The 20925-nt window shown below is 45.3% G+C and overlaps 1 protein-coding gene across 1 annotated transcript in view; it reads left to right on the forward strand.

Moving 5' to 3' along the window:
- Positions 1-18446, forward strand: part of Efnb2 (ephrin B2) — a 41234-nt gene extending 22788 nt beyond the window's left edge. The window contains exons 3-5 of the mRNA XM_032919537.1: positions 15467-15559; positions 16307-16420; positions 17795-18446. Of these exons, the coding sequence (XP_032775428.1) occupies positions 15467-15559; positions 16307-16420; positions 17795-18183 (596 nt within the window). The 3' untranslated portion in view covers positions 18184-18446. The remainder of the gene's footprint in view (positions 1-15466; positions 15560-16306; positions 16421-17794) is intronic.
- Positions 18447-20925: the final 2479 nt, after the last annotated feature.

Consider the following 20925-nt stretch of genomic DNA (forward strand, 5'->3'; position numbering starts at 1 on the left):
CTACTCAGCAGGGGCGAACCTGCCAGGATTCTTACAGTGTTAAAATAAGTAAATTACATGAAGGGACTTAGCATCTCCACTAACAAAAAACCATCTTTAAGGACCTCGGGTGAGATTTTTGATAGGTAAATCTGTGTAATGCTTTTTCTCGCCAACCATCCATCTGTCCATCCATCCATCCGCTCGTTCATCGCTGTGCATTCTGTTCTAAGAATCGAGTTTCAGAGCTAGGACTCGAGAGAGCAAAGAGTAACAGCAGGGGTACAGTTTCCCATGACAGCATCGGCCCAGATAGGTAGAGCTTAGATGCTTGGGCATCGCAGAGAAGCATCAGTAGAAGAGGTAGCATTGACGGGAAGGACTAAAGCAAGGACGTGCGGCCTGAATAACACCCCCATGTCTGTCCTAGCACTAGCATTATCAGGAGTGGAGAGCAGGTATCAGTGGAGGTAATCTGGAGCGAATTTGTGAGCCGTGCCCATGGCGACACATGCCCACTGTGCGTCCATTACAGCTAGCACCAAGCAGGCTTGCTCCCAGAATCTTGGCACAGTGGAATCTAGTACACAGAGACAGCTACTCACCGGATTTAAACAATGGATTCTGGTTAACTTGTTTCAGTTCAAGGAATAGTCTTATATGGGTCTTTTTTTTTTTTTTTTTTGGCTGTTGTTTTAAATTGCAGTGTTTAGGATGAAACTCCTGATGTGTGCTGGCACGTACTTGACCACTAAACTACACCCATAGCCCTCCAGTTACACTCTGTGCTCTCTCCTGGGCCTTCAGTTCCTTGGGGGTGCAGTTGGGCCCAGGTTGGCTGCCTTACCAGTACCCTTAGGTTGGAGGTCCGCCCTTCTCCTGTTTCATCTGCTTCTTATACCGCAGAAGCAGCAGTTCACCGTACATTCAGGGAACACTCTCTGTTCCTTCGTGTGATTAGTGATTAAAGCAAAGGGTGGTCTCGGGCAGTGATTATCTTGTCTGTTGCTTCAGATGCCACATAGACTAAGAAATAATTTTTTGAAGCTGACATGATACATAGAGAATAGATTTCTAAGAATAACAAAAAAGAGGAGAAAGTGGTAAGTTAGATATTTAATGGAATAATTACCATTAAATGAAAATGAAAGCATTCTGAGATGAAACGAGGCAGGCAGACGGGGTGGTAAGATAATAGGGCCATCTTTGAAGATACAAAGTAGTTACAAAGTAAAATAAGTGGGAGATGAACTTTTGGAAACGAGAAGACTTTTAACGGGTGCCATGATCTAGCATTACTTTTATAGAGAATGAAACTGCCCCCTTCAGAATCTTTGAATCTTATCTGCTCCAGGCGAGTGGAGAAAGAAAAGCTTAAAGGGATCAGCATTTCCCAAGATGGGAATGCCTGACCCTGGAGCTGAATGCAGCCAAAGGAACCCCGAGGGCTCCCACGTTCAGAATGATGGCGTTGAAAATCCCAGCTTCCTACCTAGGACAAGTGGAAGCTTGGTGAACATTAAAGGTTTAACCTTCCGTTTGAGATAATATACACAAAATGCAGCTAAATGAGTGGTTTACCGGCATCTCTTAGTGCATCGTGGTACGTCTGAGCCTGTCACAACTGCTCTACATCACTGTGCAGGAGATTTAGGCTTGCCCATACAGTTTAATTTGTAGTTAAAATTTCCATCTACCCAACACTGGCACCTATCTATGGGTTTTGTTTGTTTGTTTTTGGAGGACTCATTAGGCCATCAACAGGTCTTTAATATGCTTCTCGCTACTCTGGCCCTCAGAACTGTCCTTAGAGTTGGGATTTTCTATGTCAAAGCATGGGGTGACTTGTAATTCAAGAGGCTGAAGCAAGATGATCTCAATGGGAAAGCCGTTCTACTCTACACACAAGTTTCCTCTGTGCACTAGATAACTAGAAACCTTAAGTATCTTTAAATACATGTTGGCCGCCCTAGTGCAAGCAGTAAAGCAGTGTGAGAATGTTTCTCCTAATAAGATATTCCCAGGCCTGTGAGTGGCTCCGGACTTTTCAGGAAGCCCAGCGCTGCTTGTAGCAGAGTTGAAAGGCTTCCCCTACGTCACAGGCAGAAGAGAGCATTCAAATACTTAGCAGTTTCTCACCCACACCGTAACAGTGTCCACTGCTGAACAAGTTCCCTTGAAAGGAGGGAAATGATAAGATTTAAAATAGTAACAAAACAACCAGGGGACTTGAAAAAGTCACCAGTTTTCCTGTCAAACAGATGTGTACAGGATGCGTGCGCACGCACACACACACACACACACACACACACACAGTCACAGTCACATTCTTTTTTTTTTTTTTTTTTTTTTTTTTCTCCAGAAGGAAAGTGTGTGCCGGCAACAATCTTTATACCTGTTCATATATCTCTTCATAAAGAGGTCTGGGTAGCACAACAGGAAAAGCTCAGATTCGCAAGTCTAGTGTTAATACCGCAAAGGATTGATTGACCTTGAGATAGGAAATAATACCAGTATTTGAGTTTCTGACTCCAGTCTTAGCAACTGGCCGGTTGGCACTTTGACCCCAGGCAGTGTCAGGAAAACATGGGGTGGTTTCCATTCTGAGGAGGTGGGAGATGGGGGGGGTGGGAGGAGCAGCTGTGGTTGGAGAAGTGCTTGACTCGCCCCTGTGGGGAGGGACACAGGTCTCTGCTGCTCTTGGGTTGTCTCCCAGGAGTGCAGAACCTCATGTCTGTTGCCTGAGCTTGGTGGAAGTCACTTCTCTTTTCCCTCTCTAGAACAGTCTTTTATCACTGTTGTGCAAACTTTGACGGTCAGACCTACAGACCATCGGCCCGGTCACCAATACTTTTACAGCTGACAGGATCTGGTCCCAGTTTTTTAACAAGGATTTTTCATTTGACTTGTAGTGTTACCCAACTTAAAATTCCTGCATCTTTGGGTTTTATGATAACCATGAGTGTGTAATTGGAGTGTATTCTATATCCACCATCTCTCCACTGGGTTCCCCTAAGAAAGGACATGATGGGACTCTAGGCCTCCTCATTAACCCTCCTGCACACAATTGTTTGCTTTGACAAGTGGCAGAGTGACATATATGGAGTCGCTTCGTGTTTAGAATTGACTTCTCAAGCGACCTATTTCAGTAATCAGCCTCGGGCTTAATTTGCATAATAAACTTCTCTAATCATACATGAGCCAAAGATGGGGATGTTATGACCGCGCAGTCTGAAACCCCCTGCTCTTTATTGCATTTAGATCCTTGATGGCCTTAAAAGCAGAGCTTGGGTTCATGTAACCTGTAGTTATTTTTATCATGCCTTTAGCGTAATTGTTTATGAAGTAGCAGCATCTTCTGATGTTATCCACTTGCAATAAATATTCACAGCTGGATATATCATTTTAAACAATCCGGCCCGGTCTTTATCAGGAGAGTGTCTACTGTTTGGGTGCCCAGCTTCACCACTGAAGTTTTCGTAGAGAAACTGTCCAAGCTTCTTCAGGGCTAGTTAGCTGAGTCAGCAAGGTCTTTTTGTTGGCCTTGAAGGCAGGTGCTGTCTTCCCTTGGGTTCTATGTGGTTTGAATGTCGGTTGACTGTATACCCATAGTCAGATCACAGTCCCTTAGCACCATCTAGAAGTCACTGTTTCTGACTTACTGAAGTCACTGAGTGCCTTCTTAAAGTCAGCTCTCCATGTTCAGTCTGCCTTGCTGAGCCATCAAGTCTGGGGGACCCTCCATTTCTTAGACCTCTTTACTGAAAGGGTGCAAACCTGGAAGGATCCACGTGCACCTTTGTTCTTTTCAAGCATACATCCCATTTTAGAGGGGGGAAAAAATCACAAAATAAAACCAAGTAACAATATTAAATAAAGAGCCAACATAATAGTTTGCCCCTCGTGTTGGTGGAGCGTATGTCGCACATCTTCTTTCCTGGCTTTGATTTGCTCATTTAGGGTGATGAGTGTGGCAGGTGACACTCACATACTGAGTGCCCTGTACTGTCTCTCTGAAAAACGTACTAAATCCCAGAGCAGCTTTCAGATGCTTTTAGAACACGTAAGAGCACATGGTGGCCGTAAAGAGATCATGGAGTTTATTCAGTGGGTTATTTATGTATGGGAGATGTCCAGCGGGTACGCTCCTTCATTGGATACTGGATAGCTTTGGTGACACAGAACGACATCCTGTCTTCCTGTTCCCTGGCTTAGGGGCAAAAATTGGCGTTTGATAATGTCATTGCACCCACTCACTGAGCGGAGGCATTTAGGCATGGTTCCTCCATAACTGCTCTTCTTGTGATGGAACTTTGCCAGAGGCCACACTATAGAAGGAACATAAGAAGGATACGTGCCACGTTTAGAGACACGGTTGGCACGGGAGCTGTGAGCCCGAGTCTGGCCACCCTGGGCTTTATGTGCCAAGATGTCTTCTCATCCTTAAAATCCTTGCTCATGAGCTAAAGCACTTCCCACAAGGACAGATTGCTGGTGTCCGTGTGTGGCTACCAATCAAGAGCAAATCAAGAGTGGAACTGAGAGGTGATTAGAGGCTGGAGGTTGAAGGCAAAAGTGGGCTTCATTGAGAGAGGGGGAGCCTGGGAAGGATGGGTACAGAAAGTATCCTTGGTTTGTAGTCTGGGCATAAACAAAACCACAGAGGGTTGCCCAGCCTCAGCCTCTCTGGGCATTTCTACTCATCAGCAATTCCCACTTTGTCTTCTTTAACTGTCACTCAAGTCCTTTTGTTTCTGTGGACCAAGAAGCACACATTAATGTATGCTTTGCTCTGGAATTGCCTGAGCTTGCTACTCGCAGGTTCTTTGACAGACCCCGAAGACTCAGACAGGGAGAAGTGTCACGCACCTACAGTTGGGGCTCTAACTTTCCAGTTCACCGGCCTCTCGCATGTTCTGGTTCCCTAGGACACGGGAAATATCGGTCGTCATGCCAAAGTAGCCCCATGAGTTCCATCTGTAGGAAGCCGCTCCCAAGGGTCAGCAGGGTCCGTGTGGAATTTAATATAAAGAAAACTCAGTTTTGCATCCGCCTATCTTGAGACTGCACCAAGATACTCGGGGCTCCCAAGTCTAGCAGAGTCATGGCCGCTGGGGTGCTGGCCTGGGCGGTACAGAGGATATGGATTGCCTGGGTGCGAGTCTGTTCACAGTCATTGGCGTCTCCTGGAAAAGGGGGCAAGAAAAGGGGGCCATGTAAACCAGACACATACAGGCCTGCCATTACCACACCCTGCAATGAAAGTAACCAAGGAAAGAGAGGTGCAACCACAGATCCCAGCTTGAGGAGCAAAGATCGAGTAAGAATAAACACCATGAATGCAAACTAAGTAAGATGAGAAATAAAGGGTTTCACATAACCAAGAAGTTATTCAGGAATTATTCAGAATAAAACTGTCTTTATTATTTCATAGCACTCATCTTTATATCTCTACCCTCGTATTTATAGCTTGTTAACGGTTCACATAGATTTATAAATAATTGAACAATGCTAGAGACCCAGTGCATAAAAGAGGACACGTTTCTTTCTTAACAGCCCTTAAATATTCATCACGAAGATAAAATTTTCAAGCAAATAAAACACTTAAAAAAATAGCCGAGAGGCATAGACAGACATTTTGGAGGAAAAAAAAATAGATTACTTTGAGAAAAACTGATTTATATAGTTCTTAAGAGGCTCAAATGTATTCCTAAAGCGCTAACTCTGAGTGTGGATGCGTTTGATCCTTGGGGGAGTGCTATGGCCTTCATGCCCGCCTCACTTTCAAGTCTAGCAGCACAGGAAATAGAAAGTTTTTACTGTTGGAAGAAACACAAACAGTGCTAGTGGCTTAGAACACTTTACATGCCATGAAATATCAGGCCCAAGCCCAATGCCAGGCCTCCAAACCCTTAGGTCTCCATTGCAAGTGTGTAACCATGGCTCCTGGGCCATGTGTGCACGGCCATGAGAACATGCAGACATGGGTGATATATGTGCATGGGTAGCAAGAAAAGTATGCCTGGAAAATAATAGTGATGATGGTGTGCAGAAACGCAAAGCACATGCATGACCGTGCAGCGGATCAGACACACTGGCGCATGCATGCATACTTACACATACATGAAGAGGTTAAAGATGAGAGACAGTACACATGGAGCTGTGTTATAAGCTCCTATAATATAAACAACAAACGCTGTTTCTATCAAACATGTTGGCAGTGGTGCCCTGTCATACATGATATAGTGTATAACTGGCGGAGTCATGCATCCCGAGCTGAACTAAGACAATCCTATGAGAGTATAGGTAGGCTGGGTGCTAGGGCATGTGCTTAGTCCCAGCTACTCAGAAGACCAAGGGGAGGGGTTGAACACTAACTGGGCAACATAGCAATGCCTACAGGGGAGAAAGATGGGAGAAACACCCTTATACACACTTCAAATTTTCTTTCTTTTTTTAGACCTACTAATAAAAGTCTAAAATCTCTGTGTTTTTTTTTTTTATTCCCCCAACAAGGTTATACTAGATTGACTTTATAGCATTTGCAAGTACTTTGAGCCTATTGACAGAAGTTGCTAAGTAATAATGTAATTAAAATCAAGTTAGTTCAGTATAGGACGAGGACGGTAAGAGACATTAGGCTTCCTTTGCTAAATGCAAGTGCTGCCTGTGTGTGTGTGTGTGTGTGTGTGTGTGTGTGTGTGTGTGTGTGTGTGTGTATGTGAGTGTTTGTGTGTGTGTGCGCGTGCATGCATGCATGCATGCGTGCGTGCCTGTAGGCGGTGAGTGAACAGACGGGTGGATATATGGATGGTAGATAAGTAGACTGTTGGATATGTGAATGGTGGGTGGTGGATGAGGAGATGGGTGGATGGTGGGTGTATGTGTGGATGGGTGGCTGGATAGCAGGATGGACTGATAGATCAGCCCAGTCTTGGGCAAGAGCATAATGGATCTCATATGGAGAAACCAGACTATGTGTTGCTGAGTGATGATAACTGGACTTAAAAGTTACTTTGCGTTAGTGAATCAACCCAGCTTTCCTCTTTCTACTGGTAAACTACGGGATGAAGCTAATTCTTACATTGAAATAAAAGTCTGAGAAACTGCTCCAGATTCTTGGATAGAGCGCATGTCTCCTGCCTGTATGAGTAAGGCTCACACATAGGACAGATTCAAACAGGGACACTTCATCAGGGTTACTGCTGGCCTCTCAATGGTCAAAGCAAATGCAAATAAATGCCGTGGCCATCTAAACTGTGAGGCCACAGAGTAACGCTTGCCTCTTCTGAAGCGTCCCGTCCTAAGCTGTCAGCAGGCATCAGTTCAGCCACTGTAGAAGTTGCTACGGTGCAGCCATGAACTGTCCTCGGATGGACGTTTTCTACTCCAGTGCTGCTCTTTCTGTAATTACTGGGTCATTAATATCATTGCCTGCAATTAGTGACAGTCGGGCAAGCAAGAGGATTGTGGGATGTCCTTCCCCATCCACACTGCCACATGGACATTCTACCCTGACCCGTTCCTAGCTAGGTATCTCCATTTTGCGGCCAAGAGATTTTAAAAATCGAGGATGTTAAAAAAAAAATAAACAAAGCAAAACCGGAGGGCAGAGAATGGGTCGTGTGCTACAAATAATTCTCTCAGATGCAATGGCTCAGATTCAGGGTATTTTCCTGAGATGTTATCTCCGTCTTGAGCAGGAAGTTTGCGTTTTAAAAATCTGAGGTTTTAAGTTAATGGACAATAGAGAATTATGTCTTATCTTTAGAACTATTATATCATTCTTTTTTTTTTTTAATGACTTTAGTCATTACTATCGAAACAGTCATCTGGCACCTATTTTTAAAACACAATTCTCTTAGTAGTTTTAGTTCAGGTCGATGGTGACTCCTTGCTTTGTTGTTGGTTATACTCTCTCAGCTGATGGCTGTCTCTGGATTGTAGCAATAACAAAACACCCCAGAGTATGTAAATAAGAAGAGTACTTCTTAAATGGAGCTATTTTAAAAGTTTATTATTGTAGTAATTTTTACCTAATGAGAAGTCCTGCCTGTGCTAGTTGCTGCCATGTTAACAGTGAAGTTTTACACTAGAAAGCAACATTTTTTTCAACAGAAGTCATTAAAAAAAGAAATCAAGAGACTGAATTAACGGGGGCAGTATCTTGAGGAAAAATACATAGCTTCAGAAATAATCTTCCATGCTTAGGCATCTCTCGAGTTAAAACAGGACCAGGGATAGTTTATGGCCTGCCCTGCTTTCGCTTTTCTCAGGATAATGTCAGGGGCCTGTACTGAGCCCAGAGGGTACAGGCTCAACAGCCCTGACCTCATACTCAAAAGCCCAGAACCCAAAACTTTTGGTGCTAACAACTCTGTACAAATATCCAAGATTCCAAAAGATTCCACAGTCTGCAAAGTTTTGGGTACTGAGCCTTGAGACTTCTTTCCCAGCCTGTAGCACAGACTAGCCTAAAAGTCACTACGTAGGCCAGGCTAACTCAGAGATATCCAACTATTTCTGCCTCCTGAGTGCCGGGATTAAAGGCATGCACTGCCATACCTGGCCCTCAACCTGTTTTCTTGATGTCCTCTCATATATGTATGCATGCACACGCACATGTGTGCGTAAACACACATTCTCACAAGTACTGTATAGACATGTGCACAAACGCGTGTGTCTACCGTGTATTCCTGTCCCCTCTTTTGTGAGCCATTCTCTTTTGAGGACTACTTATCCGAGGTAACTGACTCATCTAGGATAGGCGCATACTTAATCTTCATAGAGTTCTCCGTGGTTGAGAGGTTTTAGGAGTAGCCCATGATAAATCTTAGTTTCAGCTATGGCGCTCATAATTAGATATTGCGGCTGTTCTCCCAAGTGATTGCTGTCCCTTGGGGTCCAAGCCTTGTTTACCATGCTGACTCTTGAACACACGGCTATGTAGTGTTCTCAGCTCCTGAAAGCGATCGAGTAACTGCCATTAAAGTCTTCCCGGTGCATAACCACGTAAGAATGGCTTGCTGGAAGACACGTCCAAGTGGGTACATTTTTAAAGACTTCTGTTTCTGAGCTATCAGTGAACGATACCATTGTGGTTCATATAGAGTGCTTGAGCTCAGGAAATAAAATTAAGACACCCCTCCTAACACCCACACAAGAAAAACCTATCCATTTGCTCTGAATCCAGGGCTTCCATCAATCCTTAGTGCTGGAAGAGAAGAGGGGATGTCTAAGTTTTTATTTTTCAGATTGGCTTTTTCCAAGTCATTTGCCCGGTACAGAAGCCAAGAGCTTCTGTGATGTAGAAGCTGCTGGGGCCAGGTATTCTCCATGTGTGATTGTCTACTTGGAGATTTTGAAATTCAGTAACAGTGCACAGTTTTGATGGGAGTGATTCTTCCCGTGAGTCGGGCCTGTGTTCCCTTGGATGAGGAACACACATGTCCTGCTGGTTTATGATGTTTAAGTCTGGACAGTCTCCTACCTGCCAAGAAAGTTCATCAAATGGGAGTGGAAGCCAGGCACGGAGCCAAGCCGGGTGCTTTCTTGTTGTGTCTGTGTTCTGTTGAACGAACGTTCTTGCTGTGTACGTGTTTTGTGTTTTGCCGAATGAGTGTTTCTCTTTGAGAATGCCTTACTTTGCATTCTTGTTCCCTCCTGGGACACTGTGAGGGACTGTGCCCTGGTGCCTTTGCTGACGGACAAGGCAAGCTTTGGTATTAGGGAGTGAGACACTCTGAGACAAGGAAGGCTGAACTCCTACTGTTCAGCCAGATTCCTGTTATCTCATTGGAAATCCAGGAGATACATTCCACTGTTTCCCTCAGCAACCACAGTGAAAAAAAACATAGTAAAAAAAAAAAAAAATTTCCCTCTTCTTCCCAGTGCTTTGAACTGATGTTTGTTTCAGACACTGTCTCATTGTCCTTTTGAAAAACAGGCATTGATTTTTTTTGGCTTTTCCCGGACATTATTATTTCTGTGTTTAGGATTTTTTCTCCTTCTGTGTCAGTTATCTTGGAGAATGACCTTGCTAACCGAGCCATGAAGATGCATTAACTTGGGCTCTAGAGACTGAATCCTGTCTCTGTGGTATATACCCTGAATCTGAATTGTATTTTTCCGGAATTTAAACAGATACTGGACTAAGTAAAAAGATCTTAGCTCCCCAGCTGGTACATTGACATTAAATAACTTGCATCTTGTCCAGTGTCCTTGTTTCTCAATGTATATGTCAATCCCTTTTTGTTTTATTTTGTTGACACTCAGAGATGCAGCCCTGGTGGGAGGACACAGCGGTCTGGTTCTGTGTGTTGGGGTGACATTAAAGTCATCTTTCTCTCTCTCTCTCTCTCTCTCTCTCTCTCTCTCTCTCTCTCTCTCTCTGGATGATGCCTTTCAGTTTGCCATTTAGGTCCCTGCTAGTTTTTTTCAGATGCCTGTGCTGAGCTTGGGGGAGGCATGTGTAGAAAATCTCACCCAACAAAATGGAGGTAGCATGGCCACTGTGTGGTATAGAGTGAGCAGGCAAGGGCAGCACAGATAGAATTTGGCACTGACAGAGATTATTATAAAAACACTGACTGTTAACTAATCAAAGAGACTCCCTCAAGGTCAGCCCTATGTAAAGACAGAGCTTCTGTTGTTTTCCTGAATATATGAGTGCCGTGTGTCTCTTTGGTGAGCCTGCTTTGATTAGTCGATATATTTACTTCCAAATGACTGTCAATGTACAAGTCCCTCATGGCCACTTAAAATAGTGTGGCCAATCCTCCATAGTGTGACCATCCGTCACAGGACCCAAAGATGTGTCCTTTGGCGGGATGGTACTGAATCGTAGAATGTCTCTTGGGGAACAAGGTCCACATGTGGGCTGTTTCACCTTCCACCTAATGAACCTACTCTTCTCCATTGGACTCAGGACAGCCAGCAGCCGTAGCTTGGCCTCGGAGCAGAGCAGATACAGCCACACGATGACACATGGAGCGGCTCGTGTCTGTGGGGATTCCCTAACCCATCTGTGTGGTCTGTTTAGCAGCTCCCACCTCTCTAGCTCTCTTGACGCTCATATAGCCAGTACCATATCGATCAGATAGGTCACTACCCAGAAGATCTGCAGATAATTGCAAACTCAGGCACCTCAGACTCTGTTTCGTTGCTTTGTTGTTTTTGTCTTTTCGTGTTTTGAGACTGAGTCTTCTTGTGTTTCCTGCACTGGCCTCGAACCCTCAATCCTCATGGCTTAGGCTTCTGGTGGCCAAGATTGCAGACATGGATACCACACCCAGTTCAGGGCGCCCTTCTGCTGGGCAGCCATCTTCGCTCCCTCCAGAGGAGACAGGAAGGTGTAGTAATGCTCTGAGTTAGGCCCAAGAAGCAAGAGTTTTGGAAAGTCAACTATAAAATGCCCAAATATCTCTATTAAACCTATCTCTCCACTGGATGGAGAAAGTTCTCAAGTAATTTTTAATCTTATAAAAAGTCTATTTCCCTCCCAACCAGGCCAGGGGAGAAAAGTGTCTGGACATTAAGTAAAACCTTTAGCACAGCAATGCTATTTCCCCTGTCTCTTGGTGATTAAATGCGATTTTATTCATTTGGTGACACAACGTTCATGGCCGCATTAGAGAATGCTGGTGGGTTGATACAAAGGCAAACTGAGCATAACGAAGTAATGTATATTTTTACTCTTTAAGTTAAAAAAAAATTCCCTGGGATGTCCAAGTGAAAGTTATAAATAGTTGTAAAAAAAATCTAATGAAATGGAAATAGATTTTATCCCCAGGTATTAGCAATTTTCTTGTTATGTTTCAAAAATCAGTGCTGAGCCTTTTAAAGCTTCTAGGTTCCAGGTTGATGGGGTGAGGATGGGGGACACCGGAATACTAATCTTGTGATCTGTTTCAGTAGCTCATGGCCAGGAAACAGGCACAATCAAGACAGAACACAAGGGTTCCAGGAGGGACAGGTCCTCTAGACTTAGAATTATCCTAACTTTTGAGGGCATGTAGAAAACCACACTTCTATCAGATTCAAGGCTTGTATCTCATATAAGGCTTTTATTGCTGGTTACACTCCTAAAGGTTTCTGTCGGTAGGAACATCTGAAAATGGGTTTTTCCATGACAATTTGTCAGATAGCAGTGCTAGAAATATTAGTTACTTCTGTTGCAGGGGCAAACGCAGCTTAGAGGAGGAAGGGTTCCTTTTGGCTTGCAGTGTAAGGGGATACAAGCAGTCTCCTCTAGAGGGGTCTGGAAGCAGAGAGAGGGCCTAGCCTCAGCTGCCTTTCTCATTTTGCCCATCATCCTGTCAGGGACCCCACTGGATGATTCCACTCACACGAGTGTAGGACAGATCCGACCACCTCAGTGGTCTCCGTGTAGGGAGAGACTCTGATACACTCAAAGACACGAGAGGCACAAGTGCCCTCCCTACAAAGTTCCTGACCCAATCAAGTTGATGTCAGATTAGACCTCACATTTCAGTGACCGGTACCTTTTGTCGGGGCACGTGTAATGGTGCCACACAGTTCAGTCATTTTTAACAACAGTTGGTCATGAGTTCCTCCCAGGTTCTACTTCTGACTTTCACAACTCCCAAGTTAGCTTAAAAGGAACAGCAGCTGAGGTTGTGTGTGTGTGTGTGTGTGTGTGTGTGTGTGTGTGTGTGTGTGTGTGTATCATCTGTGGTCAGAATGCTTGTTTCCCCAGTCTTTTCCACCCTCCCCCCTTAATGGCACACCACCCCTCCCCTACTCCTTTGTTTGTTTGTTCATTTTGGTTAATCAAGGGGGGGAAAGTTAGAGCATTTAGAGCTTTGAAATGGTTCCCATTTTACACAATTCCTCTCCCTCTCACAATTCTGTGGTCTCTAGGTGCTAAAGCACAGATTGAAATTTGATTTGAGTTTCTTTCGAGATCTTTACAACTGTGGGGTGGCTTCTACATCTTTTGGAGTAAACTGGGGGAACTCAGCCCAGATGTTCTGGTATAGAAGAGGCACTAACCTGCAAATTTTGTTTTTTAAAAAAGTATTTATCCTTCCGTGCTTAGAATTCATCAGTGGCCCTGCAAGTACAGGCACTTGCAGGTGGTGGAACTTCCCTTCCTGCCTACTTTTTGGTATCCAGTCTTTTTTTCAATCTGAAGCTGATTTTTCCCTTCAAGATTAAACCAAAGAGCTCTGTAATCCTTCCTGCCCCCTCTAGCCCAACCCTCCCCACCACATACCTCTACACCCCACTTCCATTTCTCCTTGACTGCTTGTATTTCTCCCTCTCTGTACTCCTCCCATTTTGTAGTCCTCCCCCTCTGTAGTCCTCCTCCTCTGTAGTCCTCCTCCTCTGTAGTCCTCCCTGCCACCTGTAGTCCTCCCCTCTGTAGTCCTCTCTGCTTCCTGTAGTCCTCCCCCTCTGTAGTCCTCCCCCTCTGTAGTCTTCTCTGCCACCTGTATTCTTCCCCTCTGTAGTCCTCCCTGCTCCCTGTACTCCTCCCTCCCCCTGCTTAGTTTTTACTCTGTCCTTTGTCAGATGAGTGTTGAGAATTTTGGCAAGAAAAGTTGTTTCTTTAACTTTCAATGGGATGCACTTAAGCATGAATTGCTTTATGTATCCGTGAGTCTAAAACTTGGCCTTCTCTTCAAATTAAGAAAACTAGGTGATTTAACAAACCAGATCACTTTTTCTATTTTTTTTTTTCTCTATGGAGACTTATCCTGACTCCCAAGAAAAGGTGTGAGAGAACTCTAAACAATAATTAAAGATTCAGCATTGCCCTAGATCACTCTAGAAACAGCGCTCAGAGGAACCCACTCTGTGAGAAGCCGCCTTAGGAGAGAGGCTCTGAGGCTGAGCTACTGTTTTTGCAGAAGGGAAAGAGAAAGATGAGGAAAATACTAACAATAACAACAAAGGCCTTTTTAGGTGCCCAGAAGCAATCTCTCTAGACCATTATTTTGACTTCTCTGGCAACTGTTTCCTCCAGTGTGTGAGTGGATACTGTGTAACTTACTGCAACTCCGCAACAAAGTTCTTATGGCAACTATTAGGTGTTTTCCCAGGAAAAACTTCAGCGTCAGCAACAGTGTCTTCTGAATGAGTTGCGATTATGAGAGCCAACTTAGGCAAGCTCTCAGTTAGGCCCAAGAGATCTATACCCAGACGAGGCATCCTCTGCTTTTAGGGAAAATAGGAGCATAGAAGTTGACAATTCTAGAACACAGAAGGAAATTTGTGTGCGCTTATTTTCAATTATCCAGTGAGTGCGAACTTTTGCTCAGAAGACATTTAGAAGTGTTTGGTGATGGTGGTAGGCTTGGAAAAGGAAACACCCAAATCAAGAGGAGTTGCGAGCACACCTGTCCAGTCCTCGTTCTCTTCCGAGTGTAGTGTTTGTAGACAGGACTTTGATAGCCAAAGTGGAAGGTGATAGAAGTTACAGATGTGTATATGAAACACTTCTGCTCCTTGCCCCTTGAACTCAAGGGGAGGCAGTGTCCAACACATTCCACCCTCTCTTCCTACTCAAACTGGAGCTGTAATTGAAAGCCTGCTCCTCATTACACAGATTGACAGCCCATCTCCTTACGGCTTGAGCTACAAAGCCATTTAGAGATTTCACCGGCCTAAGGACAAACAGCTACGTGTGGAGATAGAACATGGCTGCTTTAAAAAATAGAAAGATGTTGGTAGAAGGGATGTCTTTGCTCTGGCCTTCATTAAGGTGGAAAGGATCCACTTGGCAAATGTGGGACAAGGTGGTTCCCCCGCCTGGTATCCAAGTTGTCACTGAGGGAAGGGAGTGTGCTAAACCTCTGTTCAGCTGGAGGTTTCCCCTGCAGAAAGCCGGGCTGAGGAGGCTCATGGGGGTTGCTGATAATGCATGCTTGGTGGCATTTACACAGTGAGCAGAAGGCAGACTGGGAAGACCTGAGTTCTAGGATGCTTCTTCAGTGCATTTCAGGCTGGAGAAAGGAGCTAGGGGGTGTGAGAATGCTTCCCTGCCGGTGTTTGCAGAGCTTGGACGCTTGACAAGCAGAGCATCAAGTTAATTGTTCTTGAAGCAGGAAGTCTGGAGTGGAGGAAGCAGGTGTTGGGAGATGATTGCCGAGTTTTGAAATTACCGGGTTCACTCTTTTGTGCTTTCTAGTTTGGCCCTCTCTCAGTCTGTGGGCATTTTGGAGGATGCTGTCCCCTTTACCTGTAGAGCCATGCTAAATCAGATGTGTCCGGGAGGGAGTGTGTAAGCACATTTAGAAGCAGGTAGCTCACGTGCAGCAATGTTTCCAGGATCCATTTCTCTTTGTTTCCGTTTCTGTTTCTTTTTGGCTTTCAGCATCCCATACATTCAGAGAACCTGTGACAAAGAGTGAATTCTTATTTTTCAAATTGGTTTCAGACATTTCATGTTCATGTAATCTTGCCTATTGATTTCCTGATTTTTTCTTTATTTTTTTGTTTTGTCCATTTTATTTTTGATCAGCTACATCAAATGGGTCTTTGGAGGGCCTGGATAACCAGGAGGGAGGGGTGTGCCAGACAAGAGCCATGAAGATCCTCATGAAAGTTGGACAAGGTAAAGATCATCTGCTTCTTTGTGAAGCCACTGTGACCTGGTGTATCCCCAGCTAGTGGCACCAGGTGACGATCACTGTCACCCCTCTTCTTAGTTTTGAAGGCAGACCCTTCTCTGCACTTTGAACCACTGGCAGAGTGTCCCCCAAGGTAATATATATACATGCATATATATATATATATGTATGTATGTATATTCAGCTTTTCTTATTGGAGATCTCTCTAAAAGTTCAGGCCAGCAAGACAGAGTATCTGTGCATCACCACAGATATGCATGTTTCTCTTTAAAATGCAGAATACCTCTTTGATTGAAAAAAAAAAAAAGTATCCAGTATGTAAACAGTGGTTCTGCAAGCTCTGCTTCATTTTCAAATCTGGACAACCAAAGAGCCATGTTTTCATGTAGAATAACCTATTGTGCAGAAAGAGAGAATTATCCTTCTAATTAGAAGCCGGTACAGTAGTCAATCAACTTGCTCAGTTAAATTGAAATGTCATCTGCAATGCTTTGACTGCCAAATGCAAGAATCCCTATAGTTTCCACAGATGGCCTCCCAATCTAAACCTCCGAGATAACTAGGATAACCGTTCTGATTAAAAAGGAAGATTATATTCTTGTATTTCACAGTGCTTTGCATAAACAGTCTTATGTTCGTTGCTATTCATGCCTCTTGAGATATCTGTGCAGCTCTGAAGCTAGCTCTAGTCAGATGTCTGTGCCGTGATTAATCCCTTGTTCTTCATATAGATGCAAGTTCTGCTGGATCAACCAGGAATAATGATCCAACAAGACGTCCAGAGCTAGAAGCTGGTACGAATGGGAGAAGTTCAACAACAAGTCCCTTTGTGAAGCCAAATCCAGGTACGGTGGCGTGGCGTATGTGTGTGTAAGTCTGTGGGGTGCATCTGTGAGACCCCCCCCCCCAGAGGTTGAGAATCCTCAGAGTACTTCTGCACTGATGGGGTTCACTACAGCCGTGGTGCCTGTGCACTGCGCTCAGTGAGCCGGTATTAACTTGGCCAATAAGACAGACTAACTCATTCCCAGCGAAGTCCTACAGTTACAATAGCAGAGCTCACCAGATGTGTCAGTTACCAGTGATGCTCCACCAGACGGGTTTTCATTGGCTGATGCTGGCTCCCGATCACCGCCGACACCATCCCAAAGCTGATTTAATGTATATATAATTTGTGCCTTAATCCCTGTCTAATTACATCTAATCCACAAAGAGCCTCGACGATCCTTTTCTGAATCTCAGAAAACGCCGCCTAATGGTATACCTTCCAGGTGGCTGTTCTTAATGGTTTTCACATTCTGTGTGTGAAAATAAAAAAAAAATATCAAAGGGCTGACTGGCCGAAGTACAGCGTGCTGTATAAAACAGGCTCATTTTCTCCACAGTCCTGCTTCATTGTATGGAATAGCTGGGGCGTGCACGTACACACACACACACACACACACACACACATACACACACACCAGCACTACTTTTGTATTAGATTCCTTTTGCTGGTTTGGAGACCATGAGAATTTGGATATTCTGTTTCTTTCCAAGAGTCAAGAAAGGAAGTTTTTTTTTCCCCCCTTCTCTCTCTAACTTTCAATGACAAGATGTGTCAAATTCTTGTGACAAACTGATAAATGGATAGTATAATGGTGCCAGGCAATTCTTTAGCGCTAACATTTGGGTTAGCAGCCTGCTCCGTGCCAGAGCGTCTGCTGCCTTCCAAATATATTTTAAGTGTAAATCAAATGATACAACCGAGTTACGAGTTGAAGCCTTTCCCGGGTCCCATCACTCCTTCCTCTCTGGTGCATCTTTGCTGGGTGGGCAGGGCTCGCTGAGGAAGGCGGGCCTTTGAAGAGGTACATAAAGACCTGGTTTCTAGCTTGAGGGAAGAGCAGGCCAGGGCAGGGGCAGGAGCAGCACCGCGCTCTGGAGTAGCGGCATGTGCCTTCCTTCCAGCTGGGCCTGGTACATCACCGTGACGTATGGAGGCTAGGGGGGCCCAGGGCCGTCTGTCCGAATGTCTCGCCATTCTGCTGCATGTGACACAGACAAGGAAGCGGTTGGGGATTGTGTGAGCATTGGACCTTGAGGCTCCTTTGCCCTGTCTGTCAAGTTCGTCCTGTGGGTTGAACGTTGGACAGGCATAAGTATTACATTTCGAGGGATTTGCAAGCCACAGGGCAAACCCAGGACTCTGGTAACCCGCTCTTCTTGCTCCTGTGCAGGTTCTAGCACCGATGGCAACAGCGCGGGGCATTCCGGGAACAATCTCCTGGGTTCCGAAGTGGCCTTATTCGCAGGGATTGCATCAGGATGCATCATCTTCATCGTCATCATCATCACTTTGGTGGTGCTGCTGCTCAAGTACCGCAGGAGACACCGCAAACACTCTCCACAGCACACGACCACGCTGTCTCTCAGCACACTGGCCACGCCCAAGCGAGGTGGCAACAACAATGGCTCGGAGCCCAGTGACGTTATCATACCGCTAAGGACTGCAGACAGTGTCTTCTGCCCACACTACGAGAAGGTCAGCGGGGACTATGGGCACCCGGTGTACATCGTGCAGGAGATGCCCCCACAGAGTCCTGCCAACATTTACTACAAGGTCTGAGGCCTGAGACCTGCGCCTCCCAAGGGAACTCGCACCTTGTTCTTGGGCACGCAGGGACTGCCTGAGCCTGGCTGTTGGGGGCAGGATGCCTCCCGGAAGAGCCCGGATCTGGACAGTTTTGTAGTCTGTAGCTTTTCGACCCTGGGGACCACAGACCCTCCCCGGAAGCTGGAAGACTGCTAGGAGATCCCCACTTGGACTGCCGCGTTCCCACGCGGACCTCCAAGCCATGCACCCAGCCACTCAGGCCTCTGCAGAGCCCGGGGGGGACACGGTAGGCTATGGATAGTGCAGCCACATCTTAGGAGAAGGTTGCGCACCAGGCCGGCCTCTGCCTCCACGTTTCCTGCCGTGCACACTGGACTTATCACTCGGACCTCGGGTTCAGTATGGTTTTCAAAGATCTCTAGTGTTTAGTCCTCACTCACTCCTTCTCGTACCAGGGCTCTGCAGCACCTCCCCAGACCCCTCACTCCACGTCCTGCATCATCACGGGATGCTCACCCCAGAGAGTCCCGGCTTCACCGTTTTACACCAAGATCACATTAGATGGGTATTAGGTACAGAACCCTGCTTGCCTGGAGGCTGGGTCAGCGGGGAAAGCACGGAGGTGTGGAGGAGTGAGAAGGTGCTGGCTGCTGCCCCTGGAGCACAGTAGGGAAGCGAGGAGGAACCAATATAGATAGTGCTTTGGCTTCTCTGAGAGGTCGGAGACAGGTGGGAGGTGACTGGTGAGTGGTGGGGAGCTGCTCACCATCACACAGCTATGCAGCAGGGAATCAAAGTCCCTCTCCTGCAGGGGAACAAAGGGGCCATTGTTGTGAAAGGACCGGCTAGAGCACAGAGGGAGCAGGAGAGGGCAGGCCTCCGGTGAAGTACTGGAGCAGGACTGTTGAGGTACTGGCAATAAAAAGTGCAGCCGTGGAGCTGTGGGAGAGTCCGTCTGCTTTGGGAGATGTTTTAAGCAGACGCAGCTGCTATATTACCACATTTTATTAAACACAGGGAAAGCATTTAGGAGAAGAGCAGAGAGCCAAATCTGACCTAGAAGTTGAAAAGCCAAAGGTCAAACAGGCTGTAAGTCCATCACCACTGAGGTTATTGGAGAATTCTCATTAGGAAAGGCAGGTCAGATCCCCAGTCCCCGTAAGTGCCCCTTCCCCCTCCCTAATTGAGCCTTACACTTTGGGTTTTGGTTTATGGCCGTGCTGTCCGGGCTCCAAGGCTGTACCCGGGCTCCATGTCAAAGCAAAGCACACATGGCCCACCTCTTAGAGTCCTTAAGACGGAAGTAAGTTATGACGTGGAAGGGAAGGAGGAAGATAGGACATATTTATAATAGGTGTATAGAACACAAGGGATATAAAATGAAAGATTTTTACTAATATATATTTTAAGATTACACACAATACACACCAGAAGATGTGGAGTTCATTGGTGGTGGTGATTAAAGTGATCCCAGCGATTAGTGCTTTAAAAAGTGAAAGATTGGATAGCTACTCCCCAAAATTACGAGGAAAACACCAATAATGAGAGCAAACAGCAAAAACAACAAGGTCCTGTGGAAATCTCGAAGAACTGTAGACTAAGAATGCCAGCCCCCAAACACCAGGAAATCGATGTGACCTAGCCCCGGGTTAGACAGCGACAAGACGTGCTGGCCTTTATTTTCTGTGTTGGATTTTTCCCTTGCCTTATGGGCTGAAGTGTTCTCTAGGATTTAGCAGGTCACACTGAGGGGGTAACAGCTGACCGGTTAGCTGTGGGTCTCTCCTCCTCTCCTGCCCCATCCCTGCCCTTCCAGAAGAATAAACAGGAAGCAGGAAGCCTTCCCTTTTTTTTTTAAGTGCTATGCAAAATAGACATCTTTAACAGAGTCCTGTTACTATGGTAACATTTTGCTTTCTGAATTGGGAGGAAAAAAAAATTCTAATGACAGCATTTGAAGGTTCTCAGACCTCCAGTGAGTACCTGCAAAAAAAGAGTTGTCACAGAAATTATCCCCCTACTTCCCAAACCTGAAGATGATGTTGGTTCGATGTGTGTGTGTGTGTGTGTGTGTGTGTGTGTATGAGTGGGTGTGTGGTACATGTGTGTACATATATGTATAATATATATCTCCAATATATATTATATATATCTATATCATATTTCTGTGGAGTGTTGCCACGGCGACCAGCCACAGTACATATGTAATTCTTTCCATCACCCCAACCTCTCCTGTGCATTCATACAAGATTTTCTTGTAAGCCATCAAAAGTTAATTCTAGGAAGGGGGAGAGGGACGAGGAGGGGGAGACATGGGAAACCGTCTGATTTTTTAATGAAATCAAATGTCTGTGTCATCGGTTGGCTACGTCTTGGTTCTATGCTAAACTGTGAAGAATCAGATGAATTGATGAAGAGTTGAGTTACCTGCAACCCATTGAGAAGTGTCCTGTGCGTCTGTTTTGTGTCTGGTGCAGAAAATGACAATCTTACCAACTGTCCCCTTACTTGGAGTTGGTTCAGCTTTGGAAAGTTACTGTAAATGCCTTGCTTGTTTTATCATCCCTAGTCGCCTGGCTAGGATGGAGCTTGCACCATCTTGTTTTAAGTGAAGACGCTGTAAATAGGTTCAGATCTTACCGTCTATGGATTCGGGTGTTACAGTAGCCTTATTCACCTTTTTAATAAAAATACACATGAAAACAAGACAGTAATGGCTTTTCTTACCCAGATTGTGTACATAGAGCAATGTTG

The sequence above is a fragment of the Rattus rattus genome, chromosome 13 (assembly GCF_011064425.1).
Source record: "Rattus rattus isolate New Zealand chromosome 13, Rrattus_CSIRO_v1, whole genome shotgun sequence".
Lineage (NCBI taxonomy): Eukaryota > Metazoa > Chordata > Mammalia > Rodentia > Muridae > Rattus > Rattus rattus.